General features: G+C 36.0%; 1 protein-coding gene across 3 annotated transcripts in view; it reads left to right on the plus strand.

Annotated features, from left to right (window-relative positions):
* The window catches only part of LOC6032950, a 78,697-nt gene that overhangs the window by 15,206 nt on the left and 44,963 nt on the right, over positions 1-18,528 (plus strand). For all 3 annotated transcript variants that reach the window (XM_038253759.1, XM_038253761.1, XM_038253758.1), the window contains exon 3: positions 8,817-8,939. In XM_038253759.1, coding sequence (XP_038109687.1) covers positions 8,817-8,939 — 123 coding nt within the window. The remainder of the gene's footprint in view (positions 1-8,816; positions 8,940-18,528) is intronic.

Raw genomic sequence — 18,528 nt, forward strand, 5'->3', positions numbered from 1 at the left:
TTAAGAATTTAAGAATTCAAGAATTTAAGAAGTCAAGAATTTAAGTAGTCAAGAATATTAGAACTTTAGAATTTAAATTTGAGGAATTTTATAATTCAAATTTATTTGTGTTAAGATTTTTTTAGCAAATTCAGAAATATTTATTTAAATTGTGAAACTAGAATTTTAAATTCTAAGAATTTTAGAATCATGAGAATTCAAGATTTTTAAAACCTTATAATTTTAGAATTTTTGAGTTTAAATTTTTAAGAACCGTCATCAGGGGTGACATTGGGTCTGGGGGTGAGATTGGTTCATACAAAATTCCTCATTTTTTATGACCCAATCTCACCCCCCAGTCTCAATGTCAACCGTGATGACGGAAATCTGTATTTGAAATTTTGAAAAAAAAGTTTATTTTCTTGAATTTTTTAGGCAGGAAGGGGGGCATCTCGGGAGGGGGGGGGGGGGCGCACGTGTCCCTGGTCCCTGGTTCCCCCAGTGACCCACACTCAGGTACACACTTACCAACAACCCAACACCCACCCACAAACACACACTCCTTTTCTCCTCCACTTCCATCACGCCACAAATCCCTAGCTGGTCACTCCCGATTTTCGGTCTGGTCACACTCCCGGCACTTGAAATTTATCTTCTCCATCGACACGACGCACCAAGCATCCGTTTTCCTTCACCAACTCCCGGCCGATCCAAACACCTCCTCCTCATTGTCTTCCGTCCGGATGGTCACGTTGAATCGATGCCGTAGTGCTCAGTCCCCAAGGGAAGGAACACGCCACCGTAACTTAAATATTCCGTCCTCCTCCTCCTCTTTCTTGGGACGGACAATTTAACGACCCGTCGTTTGTTCCGTCCCCGCCTTTCAATGGAACATTCAACACCCGGCGGCGGCGGCGGCTCCTTCCCCAATGGCCTCATCACGGCACCGGTTTACTCCTTAAAACCCAGAAACACCGAAAAACCTGCCACAACCAACTTACCTGACGCCTTGAAAGGTCCGCACAGCTCGAACAACAAACAAAAACTGACATGTCAAATCGCGAATAAGTTCTAAAGGTTTCTAGCAAAAAGCCTATATTTTAGCCTTTTTCTTACTTCCCCACATTGTTCTAAAAAAAGCCTAAAATTTAGGCCCGAAAAAAGACTAATTTTTAGGCCTTTTTCTGACAATACTGACCGAACTTCAAAAAAGGCTAAAAATAAGTCTTTAAAGACTAATGCCGGTTTTCCGTGTAGGAGCTTTTCTGTCAAGAAGGACCGCGAGGTTAATTTTTCAAAATTGATTTAAAAATCAATTTTAAACTCTTTGTGGTCGTACGAAGGGTCATTGTACTCAGAAAAATAAGCTTTATCGCTGTAAACAATAATATCAGCAATCTAAGCTTCATTTTAGGACCCAATTGCTTTACTACAATGAGTACTGCAATTAGATTTTACCTATGTTATTATTGGTGTTGAAAAGTATGCCATTTTGTCATTATAAAATGTAATGAACTGCGGAAAAAAACTTTTTTTGCATTTTTAAATGACAATTTCATAACAAAACAAAATTATTCAGAAAAAAATATTTTTAGCAGTCTTCCCGAAACGCGCGCACGCCGTACACGCCGTACAAGTTTTCAGTTCAGATGAACCTCAAACACACCAGGCTGCCATGTTCGAGTTCTTCCCGCACGGCGCACTCAAGTTTACACGCGGTGTAAACACGGGGTGCACACCTCGGGTACAACGCCGTGCGAGCGAAGAGCGTGTAAAGAGACGAAAAAATGACTGCTTCTCACTCTCTCTGTGGCAAACACTGTAGTGTGACTGCAGCGGAGAATGAAACATCGCTTTACAGCAGAGGGAGCGGGAGGGAACTATTTTTGTCTCTTTTCTGCGTCGTCTGCTTGCACGGGGTTTGTACCCGGGGTGCAAGGTTCGGTTTTAAACTCGAGGTTCGTGTGCGCGTACAGACTGTACACGGCAGAGTTTAGGTTTGCTTGTACGCGTGCACACGCGGTGCTGGTGTTTGATCGAGTACAGAAAACAGAGAACGCGGTTGAATGCGGTGCACGGGGATCACTGATTTTTAATATTGCACTGAAGTTTCTGATAAAAAAAACTGCTCCCATATTTTTAACTCAATTTGTAAGGGAGGGGGCTTCGCCCAGGTTGAAATTAAATGAAAATCTGTCAAAAAATTTCCCCTTAATGTAATGACGTTAGCTAATTCAAGTCACACTCACGTCACCTGTCATTGTACAATACCCGATTCTACCATTTCATGTACTCTATTCGCGTGGGTATTCTTTGTCTCTCGATAGATACCACGAATCCCTGCTGGGTGCTGAGTGGGTGGGATGAGTGAACTCTTTGATTGGAGGAGCTCCTCCTCCTCCTGCGAATCTGCAACGTCCGCTGGCTGGCACAAATAACGTGCACTGATTTTGAAAATTTATCTCCTCGCGAGCTCCACCGCGTGTTCACACTCGATGCATTCCAGAAATCTGATGCAGAATTCAGAGCTTTCGAGCCACAAAGCCATGAATAACGATATCGTTTTGCGCAAAAGCTTAGAATTGGTGGGGGATGCAGTGTTGCCAGCTTGAATAAATCTTTAAGCTTTAAGCATCAAATTCAAGTAGAACTTGAATATTGACTAAAATCTTACCGTGCAAATCTGGCAACACTGCCACAGAACATTTAGCCGCCCTAGAGGGTTAGTCCAGCTAAGCTGGCAATGAATGTAAAACACAATCATAGCAAGAGGATCATGTCCTGTACAGCATGACAGCAGAGCGCGGGATCATAAATTAATTTCATTTGATTATTTCGAACAACTATTGCGTCCCGCGTTTCGAATGGCATGCTGCCGGTAACTAGAGGCAGTTTCGGGTTACAGCCTGTCGTTTATTCTACACGATTTGGACAGGATTGTTCGTCGGAAGGGAGGCGCTGGATTTACAAATTCCGGACGCGTGTTTTGGATGTGTGATTTGGCATATGGCTAGTGTTATGGACAACAGTTGCGGTGGATTTACATGGTGGCAGCCCTAAAAAATATTGTAATAATCTTCAAAGTTGTCTTTTAATTTTATTTTATTTCATGAATAAAAAGAAATATTTTTAATTTTAATTTGAGTTAGACACCATGCAATAACAAAATTCAGCTTAAAAGCGACTGTTTAATGATCATTCATTCGATATCTGATTTGACTGCACTTGATACTGGCTAAAAATAACTGTTTCAAATAATGAAATATTTACTCAGGCTGCACGTAACCAAATATTTTTCCGCTGCAAATTTATTCAATTTTCCCAGTAACCTGCAATTAGTCGGAAAATGAGTTCCAGCGAACACAACACTGCCAATTCGTAGGTGATTAAGCGCACTAATTAAAGGCCATTAATTGTGCGTGATGATTACCAGCATTCCTGGCGGACCTGGAACTGGAATCGGTACCGGCCGGCGGTTGCCAGGAGTTCGGTTCGGTGGCGTCTGTCACGATCAGCTACATAAATTTGATAAATTCATTATTCAGTGCCACTCCAGTGGAGTAGCCCGGGTGTGTGAGTTTGTGTAAATGTACACACTGATGGGGGTAACAAATAATAATAAAGTGCCCTATTAGTGACGTGAGCAGAAATCAACAGCCCGTGTCAACCACCCGGACACTCTGGGTGAAATGTCTCTAGTGGTCACGTTGATTGAGTGGACGCTTGGGAGTTTGGCGGTGAAGTTTGGAATGTATTTGATTGGAACTTTTGAAAAATTTTAACGTGAAAGTAATAAGTACAGTTCCACCAAAAATCATGATTGAATAATTCTGACCGTCAACATTAATTTGTGAGGCATCACTAGAACCACTATGGAGTCTAATTTGCGAGTTCCGAAAAATATGGGCATGTATGAGCATGCCATTGTTGTCTGGTCACTTGGGAACACTTCCGGAACATGCAAGAAACCCTATCATCCGACATTTCAAACTTCATGAAATTGAAATTTCAGGCCGGTTTTCGCTGACCCATCATGGCTACTCCGAAACCGGATTCCGGTGGCCACTTGGGTACACTTCTGGAATATGAGAGAAACCTTATCATCCGACATATCATAAAATTCCCGTTGTTCTCTGACTCATCCTGGCCAATATTTTTTCGATAATAGAAAATTCCTGACCAAAGTGACAAAATCCGGTTTCGCTCGTCAGTTTTGCAAAGGGGATTAGGTCAAAATCTTGATTTTTCCAAGCTTGGGGTCGAGAACGCTCATCTGGGGGTCACCAAGGGTTAATTTTTTATGTAAAATAAGGAATTTATACCATAGAAAATTTGGCATGCTTAGACTTCTTTTGCAGACTCTTTTTTGTGCGACAGAAGTTCGGGACTATGGTGTAGGGGTAAGCGTGGTTGCCTCTCACCCAGTCGGCTTGGGTTCGGTCCCAGACGGTCCCGGTGGCATTTTTCGAGACGAGATTTGTCTGATCACGCCTTCCGTCGAACGGGGAAGTAAATGTTGGCTCCGGTCTAACCTTAGAGGGTTAGGTCGATAGCTCAGTCCAGGTGTAGGAGTCGTCCCCCTAGGTCCTGTCTCGGTGGAGTCGCTGGTAGGCAGTTGGACTAACAATCCAAAGGTCGTCAGTTCGAATCCCGGGGTGGATGGAAGCTTAGGTGTAAAAAGAGGTTTGCAATTGCCTCAATAATCCAGCCTTCGTACTCCTAGTTTGGCGTAGGAATCTCGCCAAGGCAATGCTGTAGAGCGAATAATTTGAAGTTCTTTTTTCATCATTTTTTGATTCTTTGAAATGAAAGTAAGATGATCGTACTGGTACAAAAAAGAACTTTTTTACTGTACCACCTCGAGGATGATTTTGGAAACTTCCTTTTTACACTGATCAGATTTGAGGATCATACATATCAACATAAATTTCCCACGGCCTTAGCAAAATAGGCCGTTCGTTACGATTAGGGTGCTCAAATTTTTTGAATGCCTGGCGAAATTTGAAGCTAAAAATTTGTTTATTTAGTACCGTTATTTAAATTTATAATAATGTAACAATATTGTTTAGTAATACCTGTTGTTTTTTTTTTCGAAATTTCAGGTTATTTTTGGACATTGTCGTCGTTTATATATTAGATAATAAAAAAATACATTTCCAACAGTTTTAATCAAAAAAGCCTCACATTGATTGGTTCAAAACTAATAATATATACTTGAAAAACAAAAACATATAATTCATGTCATTAAATGCAATTTTTGTTTCTCAACAAACATTGAATGAGGGTATACAATATTTTTTAAGAGTTTTAATTACCTTGGTCTGGTCAAGGTTGAGGTATGATGAAAAATTGTGTGACCGAAGACAATCGTGATTTCTTAAATGAAATGAAATTGGATAAATGATATTAATTGAATTCACTTGCATACGATCGGAGCGTTTGGTACGGTATGTCCACGCATCCTTCCTCCCCTGTAGATTCTGTGAAATGTGATCCGTTCTCAGAATATTCTATGCTTTAATTTTTGTAATACATTTTCGGGTGTTCTCGGGTGTACTGCAATTATTAATAATGACAAGAAAAGTGCATGGGGCGTAATCTTATCACAAGCTTTCCAGCATGCTTTCATCGGACTGGCTGTGTTTGTGTTAGATTAGATTAGATTAATTGAATTTACTTGCATACTCACCGATATTATATATTGTGAAAATACTGATATATACTTAAATAAAAAAATATAGTTTAAATAATAATTAAATAATAAATTGTTGCAAAAGAACTTTTGAACCGTTCTTTCTCCAATTTCAATAAAACTCCATTTTTTGTATGCCTAAGATCTGCTTCACATTTCACAACCAAATTTTACGAGTTCAAATCCCAAGGTGGTTTGTAAGCGCGAAACATTTGAGGCCATCACATTAACAAAATTATGCGATGTGATTTTTGAACAAAGATGGAATACCTATAGTTTTGCAATCTTTACAGTTTTCTACTTTAGAGCAAATCCAGCTCAAATCAGTGTTTTTTTCTGTAACTTTTGTACCTGACGCTCTCGACACCGCTTCTATGAGATTTTTTTGATTTTTAAATTTATAAGTTAAATTATAAGGTGCAGTCCCTTTTTTTCGCATGAATTTTTAAGGAAATAGCCAATGATGTTACAAAAATACTCACAAAAATGCAGGATAATATATCTCTTGTGAAAACATATATTTTTTCTAAAACTCTTTTTTTAAAGTAGTCTTATCATCAAAATTGTCAAAAAGCGACAGTGGGAACCGATTCTCCAGAAAATTTCTCACAAAAGTCTGCATATTGACCATTATCCTAAGTCCAATCCTTATTAAGATACATATACACATAAAAATGATGAAAAATCAGGGGTTTTGGCATTTTTTTGCAATTTCTACATAGTTGCTTGTGTACTATCTTGTGACACGTCTGCTATAAAAAAGAAAAAAACTTAGTGTTTTTTTTGATGAAGAATACGTTGTTTCGAAATTCTGAGTACGCCATCAAATCAGCCGTCTAAATGTACATAAAAGTCACTTTGACACCAAATTTCTATTTCATCACCGTTGCAAGCTGCAAATTTTTGAAAAAAACCTCTTTTTTCGCTTGTTAAAAAATGAAAGGGGCCGTACTGCCTTTCCGTCACGTAAAATAATACCTCAAAATAAAACCATTTCAATACCAAGTTGAGGTCTTCTGGATTTTTGAACATTGCTTGATTACCAAAACTTGGTATTGCCATGGTTTTATTTTTAGGTATTCCCGCGCCCTTGGAAAATCAGATTTTGGTATTCCTGTGGTCTTCCAAATACATGATTTTGGTATGATTTCATGGTATTTTACCATCTATTACTGGGCAACCAAGAGCACATTTTGGTCGCTGGTATTTGAACAAGTAATACCAAAATTTGGTATTTTCATACCATTTTTAGTGCAGCAGTTGCAGTTAGTGAAAAAACGGAAATTATTCATATGCAACAGCCAAATCTACTCACCTGATGATTCCATGTTGTTATTAGTGATATTCTTCACCACACCGAATGCATTTGTCATTGATGAACGGCCTGTGCTTGAAGTTCTTGAAGCTTCTGAAAAATAACAAGATTGAAAAATAGGTATTATTAAAATGAAACTGAATTGAAATTCACCAAAATTCATTGATCTGTCGATTGACTCGTTTTTCAAAGTATTTGGTTATCCTGACTGAGAGATATTTCAACGTTTTTGAAAAAAAAATATTAGTGGGCATATCACACTAATTTTTAAAATCATCTTTAACATTTTTGGGTTTCAAGTCATTTTAGCGCAAAATTAATTAACTCGTAAATTTTTTTTAACAAATTTCCCATAGTTTCAGAGAAAATTGATGAAACCTTTCAATATTCAAATAATACCAAAATGTGCCATCCTGACTTAAAAAATTTTCCACAATTTCAAGTCATTTCTATAGGGGGTATATCAAAAATGTTAAAAATCAAGTTTGAAATTTCCGGTTTTGAATGAAAGCATTCGCTTTGAGACATGATTTTAGCGCAAAATTAAATATTTTGTCAAAATTGGTCAAAATTTTCCCATAATTTCAGAGGAATTTGATAAAACACTTTAATACCAAAATAATATCAAAATGTGCCATCCTGACTTAGAAAATTTTCCACAATTTCAAGTCATTTCTGTAGGGGGTATATCAAAAATGTTTAAAATCAAGTTTGAAATTTCCGGTTTTGAATGAAAGCATTCGCTTTGAGACATCATTTTAGCGCAAAATTAATTCTTTTGTCAAAATTGGTCAAAATTTTCCCATAGTTTCAGAGGAATTTGATAAAACACTTAAATTCCAAAATAATACCAAAATGTGCCATCCTGACTTAGAAAATTTTCCACAATTTCAAGTCATTTCTATAGGGAGTATATCAAAAATGTTTAAAATCAAGTTTGAAATTTCCGGTTTTGAATGAAAGCAGACATCATTTTAGCGTAAAATTAATTATTTTGTCAAAATTGGTCAAAATTTTCCCATAGTTGCAGAGGAATTTGTTAAAAAACTGTAATACCAAAAGAATACCAAAATGTGGTGTTCGATCATTGACAAATTCTGCAATTTTGCAATATAAAAACAATACCTTAAATTGGTATGATACCACATTTTGCTCTTGCATAATCCTTAAGACAAATTTTAAAGGGTCCAGGAATACCAAAATTTGGTATTGATACCAGAGAAAGGTATTATTATGCATTTCCCTTGTTATTTATCCATGCTCGGGTTACTATGTCTCATCCTTGTTAAAAATCACCATAGCGCGTTTATGAAGAAGTAACAAATACACTTTTTTCCCCTTCCACTGTTTTCAACTCACAAATAGTTTCATCAACATCCATCGATCCCAAGTTCAATGAAGCAAAATAGAAAAAAAGAGTAAAAAAAGAACACAAACTTTTCTCGTCGATGCCTGGAATGTAGCGCGAAGGAAAAGTTCATTATAAAGCTGATTATAAATTCATTTATTTTCCCTTTATTACGGCCACTTCTACGCTGCTGGCTTGCGTTGTAGCAAGGATCGATCATGTTGTTGGTGACACTCTCTTTCATGCTTGGAAAGGATACTTCCCCGATGTGAGAACGCGTTTCACTTGTTTGAAAATGGAACCATTTGAGGCTTCATTGTGTTGCCGTTTCATAAATCACATTTTGTAGCTGAATTGAATGCTTGATAGTTTCAAATGACGACCGAGATTTCTCATTTTTCATAATTTGAAGAAAGAAAAAGAAATCGAATCACCCTATCGATCCCAACCCCCTTTTTCTTATTTTCCATTTTATTTTCCAGCTACATCATCGCTGCTGCCTTATTTAACCATTCACATGCAGAGCACCGGGCTGACAGTGGAGGAAATTGCAATCATCTACCTGGCTTTGCCGTTCACGACCTTTCTGAGCCCACCGATCACCGGTAAGTTTATGATGTTGTTCTTTGTATATTTTTACGCTTTTTTTTGCGCTCACTATCACGTCAAAAATGATCTTGGCAGGGTGCATCTTTGGTGGGAAATTGGTTTGTCGAGACGATTTTTTCCAAGTGAAAAAAAGTATATTTGGGTAATTCTCTACCAACTCATACGAAATCGGGAAAAGTTGCCCCGACCCCTCTTCGATTTGCGTGAAACTTTGTCCTAAGGAGTAACTTTTGTCCCTGATCACGAATCCGAGGTCCGTTTTTTGATATCTCGTGACGGAGGGGCGGTACGACCCCTTCCATTTTTGAACATGCGAAAAAAGAGATGTTTTTCAATAATTTGCAGCCTGAAACGGTGATGAGATAGAAATTTGGTGTCAAAGGGACTTTTATGTAAAATTAGACGCCCGATTTGATGGCGTACTCAGAATTCCGAAAAAACGTATTTTTTTATCGAAAAAAACACTAAAAAATTTTTAAAAATTCTCCCATTTTCCGTTACTGCAACTGCTGTGTGAGTTGGCGGAGAATTACCCATTTAACATTATTTCGTCGGGGGGTCTAGAACAACTTTTTTTGTGAAGATTTTTTTTCGATTTTATGGGATATTTGTTCATGTTGATATCACTCATATTTCTTATGAATATACCTTGGGGACTCTAACCAACTATATTTGACCAATATTTGACCTCTAATAAAAAAAAATCGAACCAAACTTACCAGATTTCCAGCTTCTTTGAAATTACCCCATTTTTTTCTGTTTGAGTATTAATACACGGAATCCTGATTACAAGGACTATTGTATCGTGTTACCCATTTTTACTGTTATTAAGCATTTCCAGATCTATAACACAGTTCCTATTGAGAGGAAAAGTGCTGTTCCATCCAGATGCTGTAAACTCCATTCTTTGTGCCTTGTGCGCTATGTATCGCTAGAACCGCGGTGACAATTTTTTCGTGTCATTTTTCAAGCTCTTCCCAGCAGCTATTATTTGCCGCGCGGGGTCTTGTAAAGACAATTGTCTTTTTGCGGCGCTACTCATGCGGTGTTCCCTTTGCTCTGATCTGGACAATGCGACTGGACTGCAGTGCAATACCGATCGGCTGGGCATTATTTACATGCGAAGACACGAGGAAAGTATTTTGGGAAGAGGCGCAAAGGAATATCCCAAGATCGATCACATGCTTGAAGAGCACGTGAAGCAACCGTTTTATACTCATGCGGTTGCTGCTACCTCTGAACTTAAACCTAAGGCTGCCACCCTGAGAAGAACCCATGACTTTCCGCTTATGAGGCGAAACCCGTAACCATTCGGCCACAGGAGGTTGGCAAATTACCCCATAATCCAAGGTGGAAACCCCGATACGACCGAAAGTAAATCTTTTCTTTGTACAATTTGTCATGAAATTACAGCAACACATTGCCCGGATACAAATTTTAGTATTAAACAATGCAAAACATCTTTTTTTTTAATTAAAAAGCTGTTTATTACCCAATAGGTTCCGAAATAGTAGTTTATGCAACAAGTTGCAAAAAGAGGATTTTTTCAGCACGAGTCGTACATTTATCCAACGAGGTTCACCGAGTTGGATAAATATGAAGAGTGCTTAAAAAATCAAGTTTTGCAACGAGTTCCATACAACATTTTTTGCAATTCCGAAAAACACCCATTGAGTGAAATTTTAAGTCGAATTTTCATGTATTTTGTCAATAAATCGTTTAAATCAAAAAAATGTTGAAAAGTGTTACTTTTCGGAACAAGTGCTGAAAAGTTCAACTTTTCAGCACCCATTTGAGTGCTGAAAAGCAGAACTTTTCAGCATTTATTTTGAAAAGTGTTGCTATTCGATTCTGTTATTTTTGGTACAGAAAAGTAGGCTATTTCGTCGTTCAAGAATGACAGAATCGAATAGCAAAACTTTTCAAAATAAATGCTGAAAAGCTCTACTTTTTAGCACTCAAATGGGTATTGAAAAGTTGAACTTTATAGCACTTTTTTTTCGAAAAGTAACACTTTTCAACATTTTTTTGATTTAAACGATTTATTGACAAAATACGTGAAAATTTGACTTAAAATTTCACTCAGTGTGTGTTTTTTGGAATTGCAAAAAATGTTGTATGGAACTCGTTGCAAAACTTGATTTTTTCAGCACTTTTCGTATTTATCCAACTCGGTGAACCTCGTTGGTAAAATGTACGACTCGTGCTGAAAAAATCCTCTTTTTGCAACTTGTTGCATAAACTACTATTTCAATCCTCTGTCACATCACACTATTACATTTTAAAACATTTTAAAATCAATCACACTTTAGAGAACAGTTTTCTGAAGAAGTTCCATTAAAAAGTATCAGTTTTGATTCAATATAAGCAGAGATATGTCCAATTTCCTGAAATAAATAATGCCGTTCTCAAAAATGTCTTAATTTAATTACCTTTCACTTGATGGGCACTGCTTACTAAGTTATTTTTTATGATGATAATATTTTATTGATACATACAAATTATAACAAGTTTTGACGAAATTCAAGAAAATCATTCTATATCATTCGTTACCAAACTCAGTAGATAGTGTCCATTAGCGTGTCCCAAAAAAACACGAAATCGAGGAATTCAATGTGATCAGTTCTCAAATGATAGAAAATCATGTTAGAAACAACTCTCTCATACATAAAAACTTTCGGAAAAATTGTTTACCACGTTCCCTGGGCATTTTTTGAAAAAAGTCAGTTTTTTCGACAATTTCACAAAATCTGCTTAGAAAAAATGGAAAATTTTAAAATTTCAAATAGCCTATACCATTAAATGATGGTTAATGTATCGATTTGGCCTTTTAAAACCTTGTTTTTACTTTCCCGGTAGCTTTTATGTCGAAAAATACGAGTTTTTGCTTTACTTTTTTTCAATCGTCTCCCTCGGTATTGAACACAAAAATTTCCTCATATGTGAGAATACATGCATCTTGTAGGAAATTTTCCGCCGAAGATTTTCGTCTAAGCAACTTTGAAGTTTCATCAACTCTGAGCTGAGATATTCCAGTTTTTGTGAAGAAAGAATATTGAATATTTGAAAATGTTGATATTAATCATCATTGGCATACAATATTAAGGATAATTTAAGCCTAATTTGAAGTGCGACTGTATCGCATCTGTTTTTAAACATGATTGATTCATCCTTCAATACTAAGGGCCACCTGGTTTTGTTTTCTCATGGCACACTACGTGCTAAATCAATGAATTACTTTTAGCAAATAACTCAAATTTAGAGTATTTTGCATTTAAACCAATCGATGCACGTTTGCTGTGTTTCCATGGATACAAATAAACAAATAACAAATATAAGGTTCAATTGTACGCATTTCCGTGATCTGAACCACAACGTAACGTTTACACTCCCTTCTTATAACTCCTGTTGATAAATCCGATGTTCAGGTAAATTAAAAATATCACTAATATTTGGAATTTATTCTATAGGGATCCATCCATTAATCACGTAGACATTTTTTTTAAATCTCAGCTCCCTCCCCTTCTCATGGTCAATTGTCCATAAAAAAAACTTTTTTGGATGGAGCGTGGATAATTGCCAACCCCGTACTATCGAACCATATATTTCGATGCCTCTGTGCTCTTGTACTAAGCTTACTGGTTTTCCTATCTAGATAGCATAAGAGAGCACAGATGCATCGATTTGTTATTTGTTTATTTGTATCCATGGAAACACAGAAAACGTGCATCGATTGGTTTAAATGCAAAATGCTCTAAATATGAGTTATTTGCTAAAAGTAATTCTTTGATTTAGCACGTAGTATGCCATGAGAAAACAACAATAGGTGGCCCTTAGTATTGAAGGATGAACCAATCATGTTTAAAAACAGATGCGATACAGCCGCACTTCAAATTAGGCTTAAATTATCCTTAATATTGTATGCCAATGATGATTAATATCAACATTTTCAAATATTCAATATTCTTTCTTCACAAAAACTGGAATATCTCAGCTCAGAGTTGATGAAACTTCAAAGTTGCTTAGACGAAAATCTTCGGCGAAAAATTTCCTACAAGATACATGTATTCTCACATATGAGGAAATTTTTGTGTTCAATACCGAGGGAAAAGATTGAAAAAAAGTAAAGCAAAAACTCGTATTTTTCGACATAAAAGCTACCGGGAAAGTGAAAACATGGTTTTAAAAGGCCAAATCGATACATTAACTTGTTTATTGGACCACAGACCATCATTTAATGGTAAAGGCTATTTGAAATTTTAAAATTTTCCATTTTTTCTAAGCAGATTTTGTGAAATTGTCGAAAAAACTGACTTTTTTCAAAAAAATGCCCAGGGAACGTGGTAAACAATTTTTCCGAAAGTTTTTATGTATGAGAGAGTTGTTTCTAACATGATTTTCTATCATTTGAGAACTGAGCACATTGAATTCCTCGACTTCGTGTTTTTTTGGGACACGCTAGTGTCCATCATGTGAAAGGTAATTAAATTAAGAAATTTTGGAGAAAGGCACAAAAACTGATACTTTTTTATGGAACTTGTTCAGAAAACTGTTTTCTACAATTTGATTGATTCTTAAATGTTTTAAAATGTACTTGCGGTAATCACTTTTGCAAACAATAATTCCTTAACTACCTTCCGGAAGCCACACAGCGATAAACCACACAGAAAAAAAATGACAGTAATATTCATCAGAAGATGGTGACAGATTTTGTGGCATAAAAAATGATTAATTTTACCCCAGAATATGATGAATTTTCATCAGTTTTTGATGAATATTCATCAGGTTTACATTTTGACACATTTTTTATGTAAAATTACCCAAAAAAGAGGTAGAATTCAACCTACCAAATTTTCAACATTCGATAATTCAACTTTTTTTTCTGTGCACAAGTTTCTTTTTTTCTGTGGCCCAGCAGCACCTATGCTCCAAGCATCAGACAAAGACTTTAGTCCGGGTATGAAATATTTAAGCAACATAATTGTTGGAGATCGAAGCAACCTACGCGCGTGTTCGGACGGAAAGTTTTTTTCGCTGGCGTTTTTTTTTTCTCTTTTCAAAGAAGTGGATTATCCTCAAGTTTTTTTAAAAGTTTTCCGTTGGAGTAAAGTTCCGGTGTAGTTCATTTACGAGTGGAGTTCAGTTCTGGTGGATCGCTTTCAATGTGGATTGGTTCCTGGTTCCTGCTGTTCCGGTGCAGTTGCTTTTACGATGGACTTCTGCTGCAGTGAAACTTTTCTGGCGGTTTTTCGGTTCCGGTGGATTAGAAGTCTTTTTCCAGCTGATGAGGAGGATTGTGGAGATAACAGCCTGTTTTCCAAGAGCAACAATCAAGGCGTTGTGGAACAACACTTTCCGGTTATATCGAGTTGGACCCAGGAGTTTGTGAGATCTATCCATTTTATCTATCATTATTTGATAGATGTTTTTTCCCTTATTTTATATAATATTCTATTGACCAAATGATATATCCATATTATCCCTTTCCCACCTTCCCTTTCTCCTATCCTCATTTCCTCCCCCTCCCAACTCCCCCCCCTGCCTCTAAATATTATTATCTGCCAAATTTACACTAACACACCACACCACAACTGATTCGGAGCGTTTGGTACGGTATGTCCACGCATCCTTCCTCCCCTGATGATTCTGTGAAATGTGATCCGTTCACAGAATCTGTCTCTGCGGTTAATGCAACGCAGTAGGCCTGGCCGCTTTAATTTTTGCTATACATTTTCGGGGTAACTCGGATGTACTGTAATCATTAATATTGACAAGAAAGGACTTGAGGCGTAATCTTACCACAAGTTCTTCCAGGATGCTTTCTTCGGACTGGCTGCGCTTGTGTTCGATTAGATTAGATTAGATAATTGTTGGGTACACAGAAAAAAAAAGTTGAATTTTGGAATGTTGAAAATTTGGTAGGTTGAATATTAACTCTATTTTTGAGTAATATTACATAAAAAATGTGTAAAAATGTGAACCTGATGAATATTCATCTAAAACTGATGAAAATTCATCATTTTCTGGGGTAAAATTATTCATTTTTTTTTGTCACAAAATCTGTCACCATTTCCTGATGAATATTACCATCATTTTTTTCTGTGGTCAGAACACAACTTAGTTTTTCAAAGATCTTTGAGATTCAACCTTTTGGGAAATATTTCAAGTTTAAAATACTAATTCGGTGTCAAAGAGTCTTTTATAGAAATTCAGATCTATGTTTTACTTGTTTTCAAAATATTTACTTAAATTCAGTTTAGAATAAAACAACAGCAATGAACCCTGAGTTAGTTTTTCCACACTTTAATGTTGTTTCTCAAATTTTGACGCACCGATCTCTCTGATGAATACCGCGCAGTACGTATGATTTCCTTAACTCATCTTAATTTCACCAAGTTTCACCAAAAAAAAGTTACGGCCAAAAAAGCGTTACTCATAACGCTATTCACAGTAAGCGCGACGGCGCCAGAGCAAAAGGCAAAGTTTTAGCTTTAGCTTCTGCAAACAGGCTCCGATTTCAAACTTTGACTTTCCTAGCCGCGGAACGGAGAGAGCCCCGTTGAATGGAAGCGAGACGAACCCGCAGAACCCGGCTCGGTTTTTGAGCAAGTGTTTATATTGAAGATGATACGTTTTATTAAAATACCCTTTGCATAATTTATACATTTAGCGTGCGCGCTCCTTAATGTTGGCTGCCGCGACGTCTTCTTCCTTCCGAAAGTGGGTCCTGGAATTCGACATTGTGGCAAATAATGAACGACAGCTGAACACTGTCTCGTTGCCGAAAAAGCAAGCACACCAGGAAACTTAATCAGAAGCATTGAAGCTTGTTTGCCAAAGTGTGTTTGAGTCTGTAAAAGGATAATTAATTTTATGGCTGATTGAGTTAAAATGACGCGCGCTCGTTCTTGCTACAAACACTCAGTACCATTGAAAATTGTGAGGAAAACATTCGATCCACACAGAAGAAAAATGATGGTAATATTCATCAGGAAATGGTGACAGATTTTGTGTCAAAAAAATGATTAATTTTACCCCAGAAATTGACGAATTTTCATCTATTTTTGATGAATATTCATCAGGTTTACATTTTTTACCATTTTATATGGTATACTCAAAAAAAGAGGCAATTTTCAACCTACCAAATTTTCAACATTCCAAAATTCAACTTTTTTTCTGTGCACAAGAGATCAGAGTTGAGTGTACTAAACAAATAAACGACTTATGTTTTTATTCCGTTGTAGTCGCGAAACGAAAAACAAATGGTTTTAAGACGAATCGAATAAATTGCCCGTTTATACGCTTTCAATGTCATGTCATTTGAATTTTAGGGAATATTATTGCATAAGATCAAATTATTCTTACACAGAAAAAAAATGATGGTAATATTTATGGTGACAGATTTTGCGTCAAAAAAAAAAAAAAAAAAAAAGATTTATTTTACCCTAGAAAAATGATGAATTTTCATCAGTTTTTGATGATTATTCATCAGGTTTACATTTTTACACATTTTTTATGTAAACAAGAGGTAAAGTGTTTCGTAAATTTGAAAATTTTGGAATAAGTAGACAACAACTTCCTTCGTTGTTGTGCACCCTTAATATATTACACAGAAAAAAATGAATTTTGGAATGTTGAAAATTTGGTAGGTTTCAACATTCTCCAAACCCCAATCCTGCAACAACGTGATTGTAAAAACAGCCAAACTTTTTTGTAAATTACTTTGTGGACAGTACTTTAAGAGAGTCGATACATATCTTGTGACCGTTCCATTTTAAAACTTGCGAAACAATATGTATGTTTTAATAACTTGCAGCCTGAAATGGTGATGGCTTGGATATTTGAAGTTAATGGTACTTTTTTGTACAATTGGACGCCCAATTTAAAGATGTACTCAGAAAAACGCATTTTTCATCAAAAAATACAAAAAAAGTTTTAAAAATGCCAATTTTGTTGCTTAACTGTATAATTTTTTTGGACTTTTCATTTTATGGGAAATTTAATATTATTTTCAAATCTCAATAATCCAAAAGGATTTTTTTTTTCAAATTCAAATTTTGTTACTTTCTAACTTTGCAGGGTTATTCTTCTTAAAAAATGGTATGCATAAACATAAGAGTTTTGCTTGGAATCACAACGAGTTGTCGCAATTTTACTCAAACAGAAATTTAAAAAAAATGGGTCGTCGTTGATTATGGCCATTCAAGGTCACCCGCGACAGACACGAACGACGAAACAAACAGCAACAGAAAAGTGAAATTTTTTCTTTCGTAAAATCGCAATAGCTCGTGATTGTTACAAACAAACTCCTTTTGTTTATACATATTTTTTGTAATTGTCTGCTCTACAGCTTTGTAAAACATTGTTACACTCTTAAAAATAAACCTGCAAAGTTACAAAAAAATGTTCTAAACGAAAATTTGCAACAAAAAAATGCCTTTGAGTTTTGCGACTTTTTCCGATCAGTGGCCCCAAGTAAAATTATTCAACAAAAGGTTTTAAAATGCTATTTTTGATTGAAAAAGCAGAAATAAACTTTACTTTATGTACCCTGGAAGAGTTAGTTACCGGTTATACAAGTTTTTATGTAAATTTAAATTTATTTTTTACAATTCCGTCGTGAAACTACTTACATTTCCTGTCATTCTTGAACGACGGAATAGCCTACTTTTCTGTACCAAAAATCACAGAATCGAATAACAACACTTTTCAAAAAAAAAAATGCTGAAAAGTACTACTTTTCAGCACTCAAATGGGTGCTGAAAAGTTGAATTTTTCAGCACTTGTTTCGAAAAGTAACACTTTTCAACATTTTTTTTTGATTTAAACGATTTATTGACAAAATACATGAAAATTTGACATACAATTTAACTCAGTGTGTGTTTTTTGGAATTGCAAAAAATGTTGTATGGAACTCGTTGCAAAACTTGATTTTTTCAGCACTCTTCGTATTTATCCAACTCGGTGATCCTCGTTGGATAAATGTACGACTCGTGCTGAAAAAATCCTCTTTTTGCAACTTGTTGCATAAACTACTATTTTGCAATTATTTTGTTGCCCTCTAATTTAAGATTAAATTTGAAAGAAGGATGGGCAATGCCTAATCAGAACATTTTTTTTAATTCAAATAAGCTTCAAGAACTCAATTAATGAAGATGTAAATAGCGCTAAATATTTTAAATATCAGAAAAAAAAACAACAGACGAGATTTGTAAAAAAAAACAGCCAGGTATCTGAAAAGCAAGTATTTCAGAACTATGTAAAATCGTCACTTTTTTTGTTCACCTTGAAGAGACAAATGCACGATTATTATTTTTTTAAAATTTTTGCTATGTTTTGCACAATGTATTTCGAAAGCATAACTACATTATTGATTATTTTGGAAAAATCTGGACAATCAGATGCAAACTTTAATGTGTGTGTGTGTGTGCAACCAACCAAACGGGACCGCGCGGCCGCTTCTTACAAATTGAGTTGTTTCCATGTATTTTTAGATCTACATGCTATAGGGGAGAGTGGGGAGACTTGATCCCCGGGGACACTTGATCCCAAGCCTGTATCTCGTCAGCATGTGGGTAAAACATT

This window comes from Culex quinquefasciatus, chromosome 2, assembly GCF_015732765.1.
Source record: "Culex quinquefasciatus strain JHB chromosome 2, VPISU_Cqui_1.0_pri_paternal, whole genome shotgun sequence".
Classification (NCBI taxonomy): Eukaryota; Metazoa; Arthropoda; class Insecta; order Diptera; family Culicidae; genus Culex; species Culex quinquefasciatus.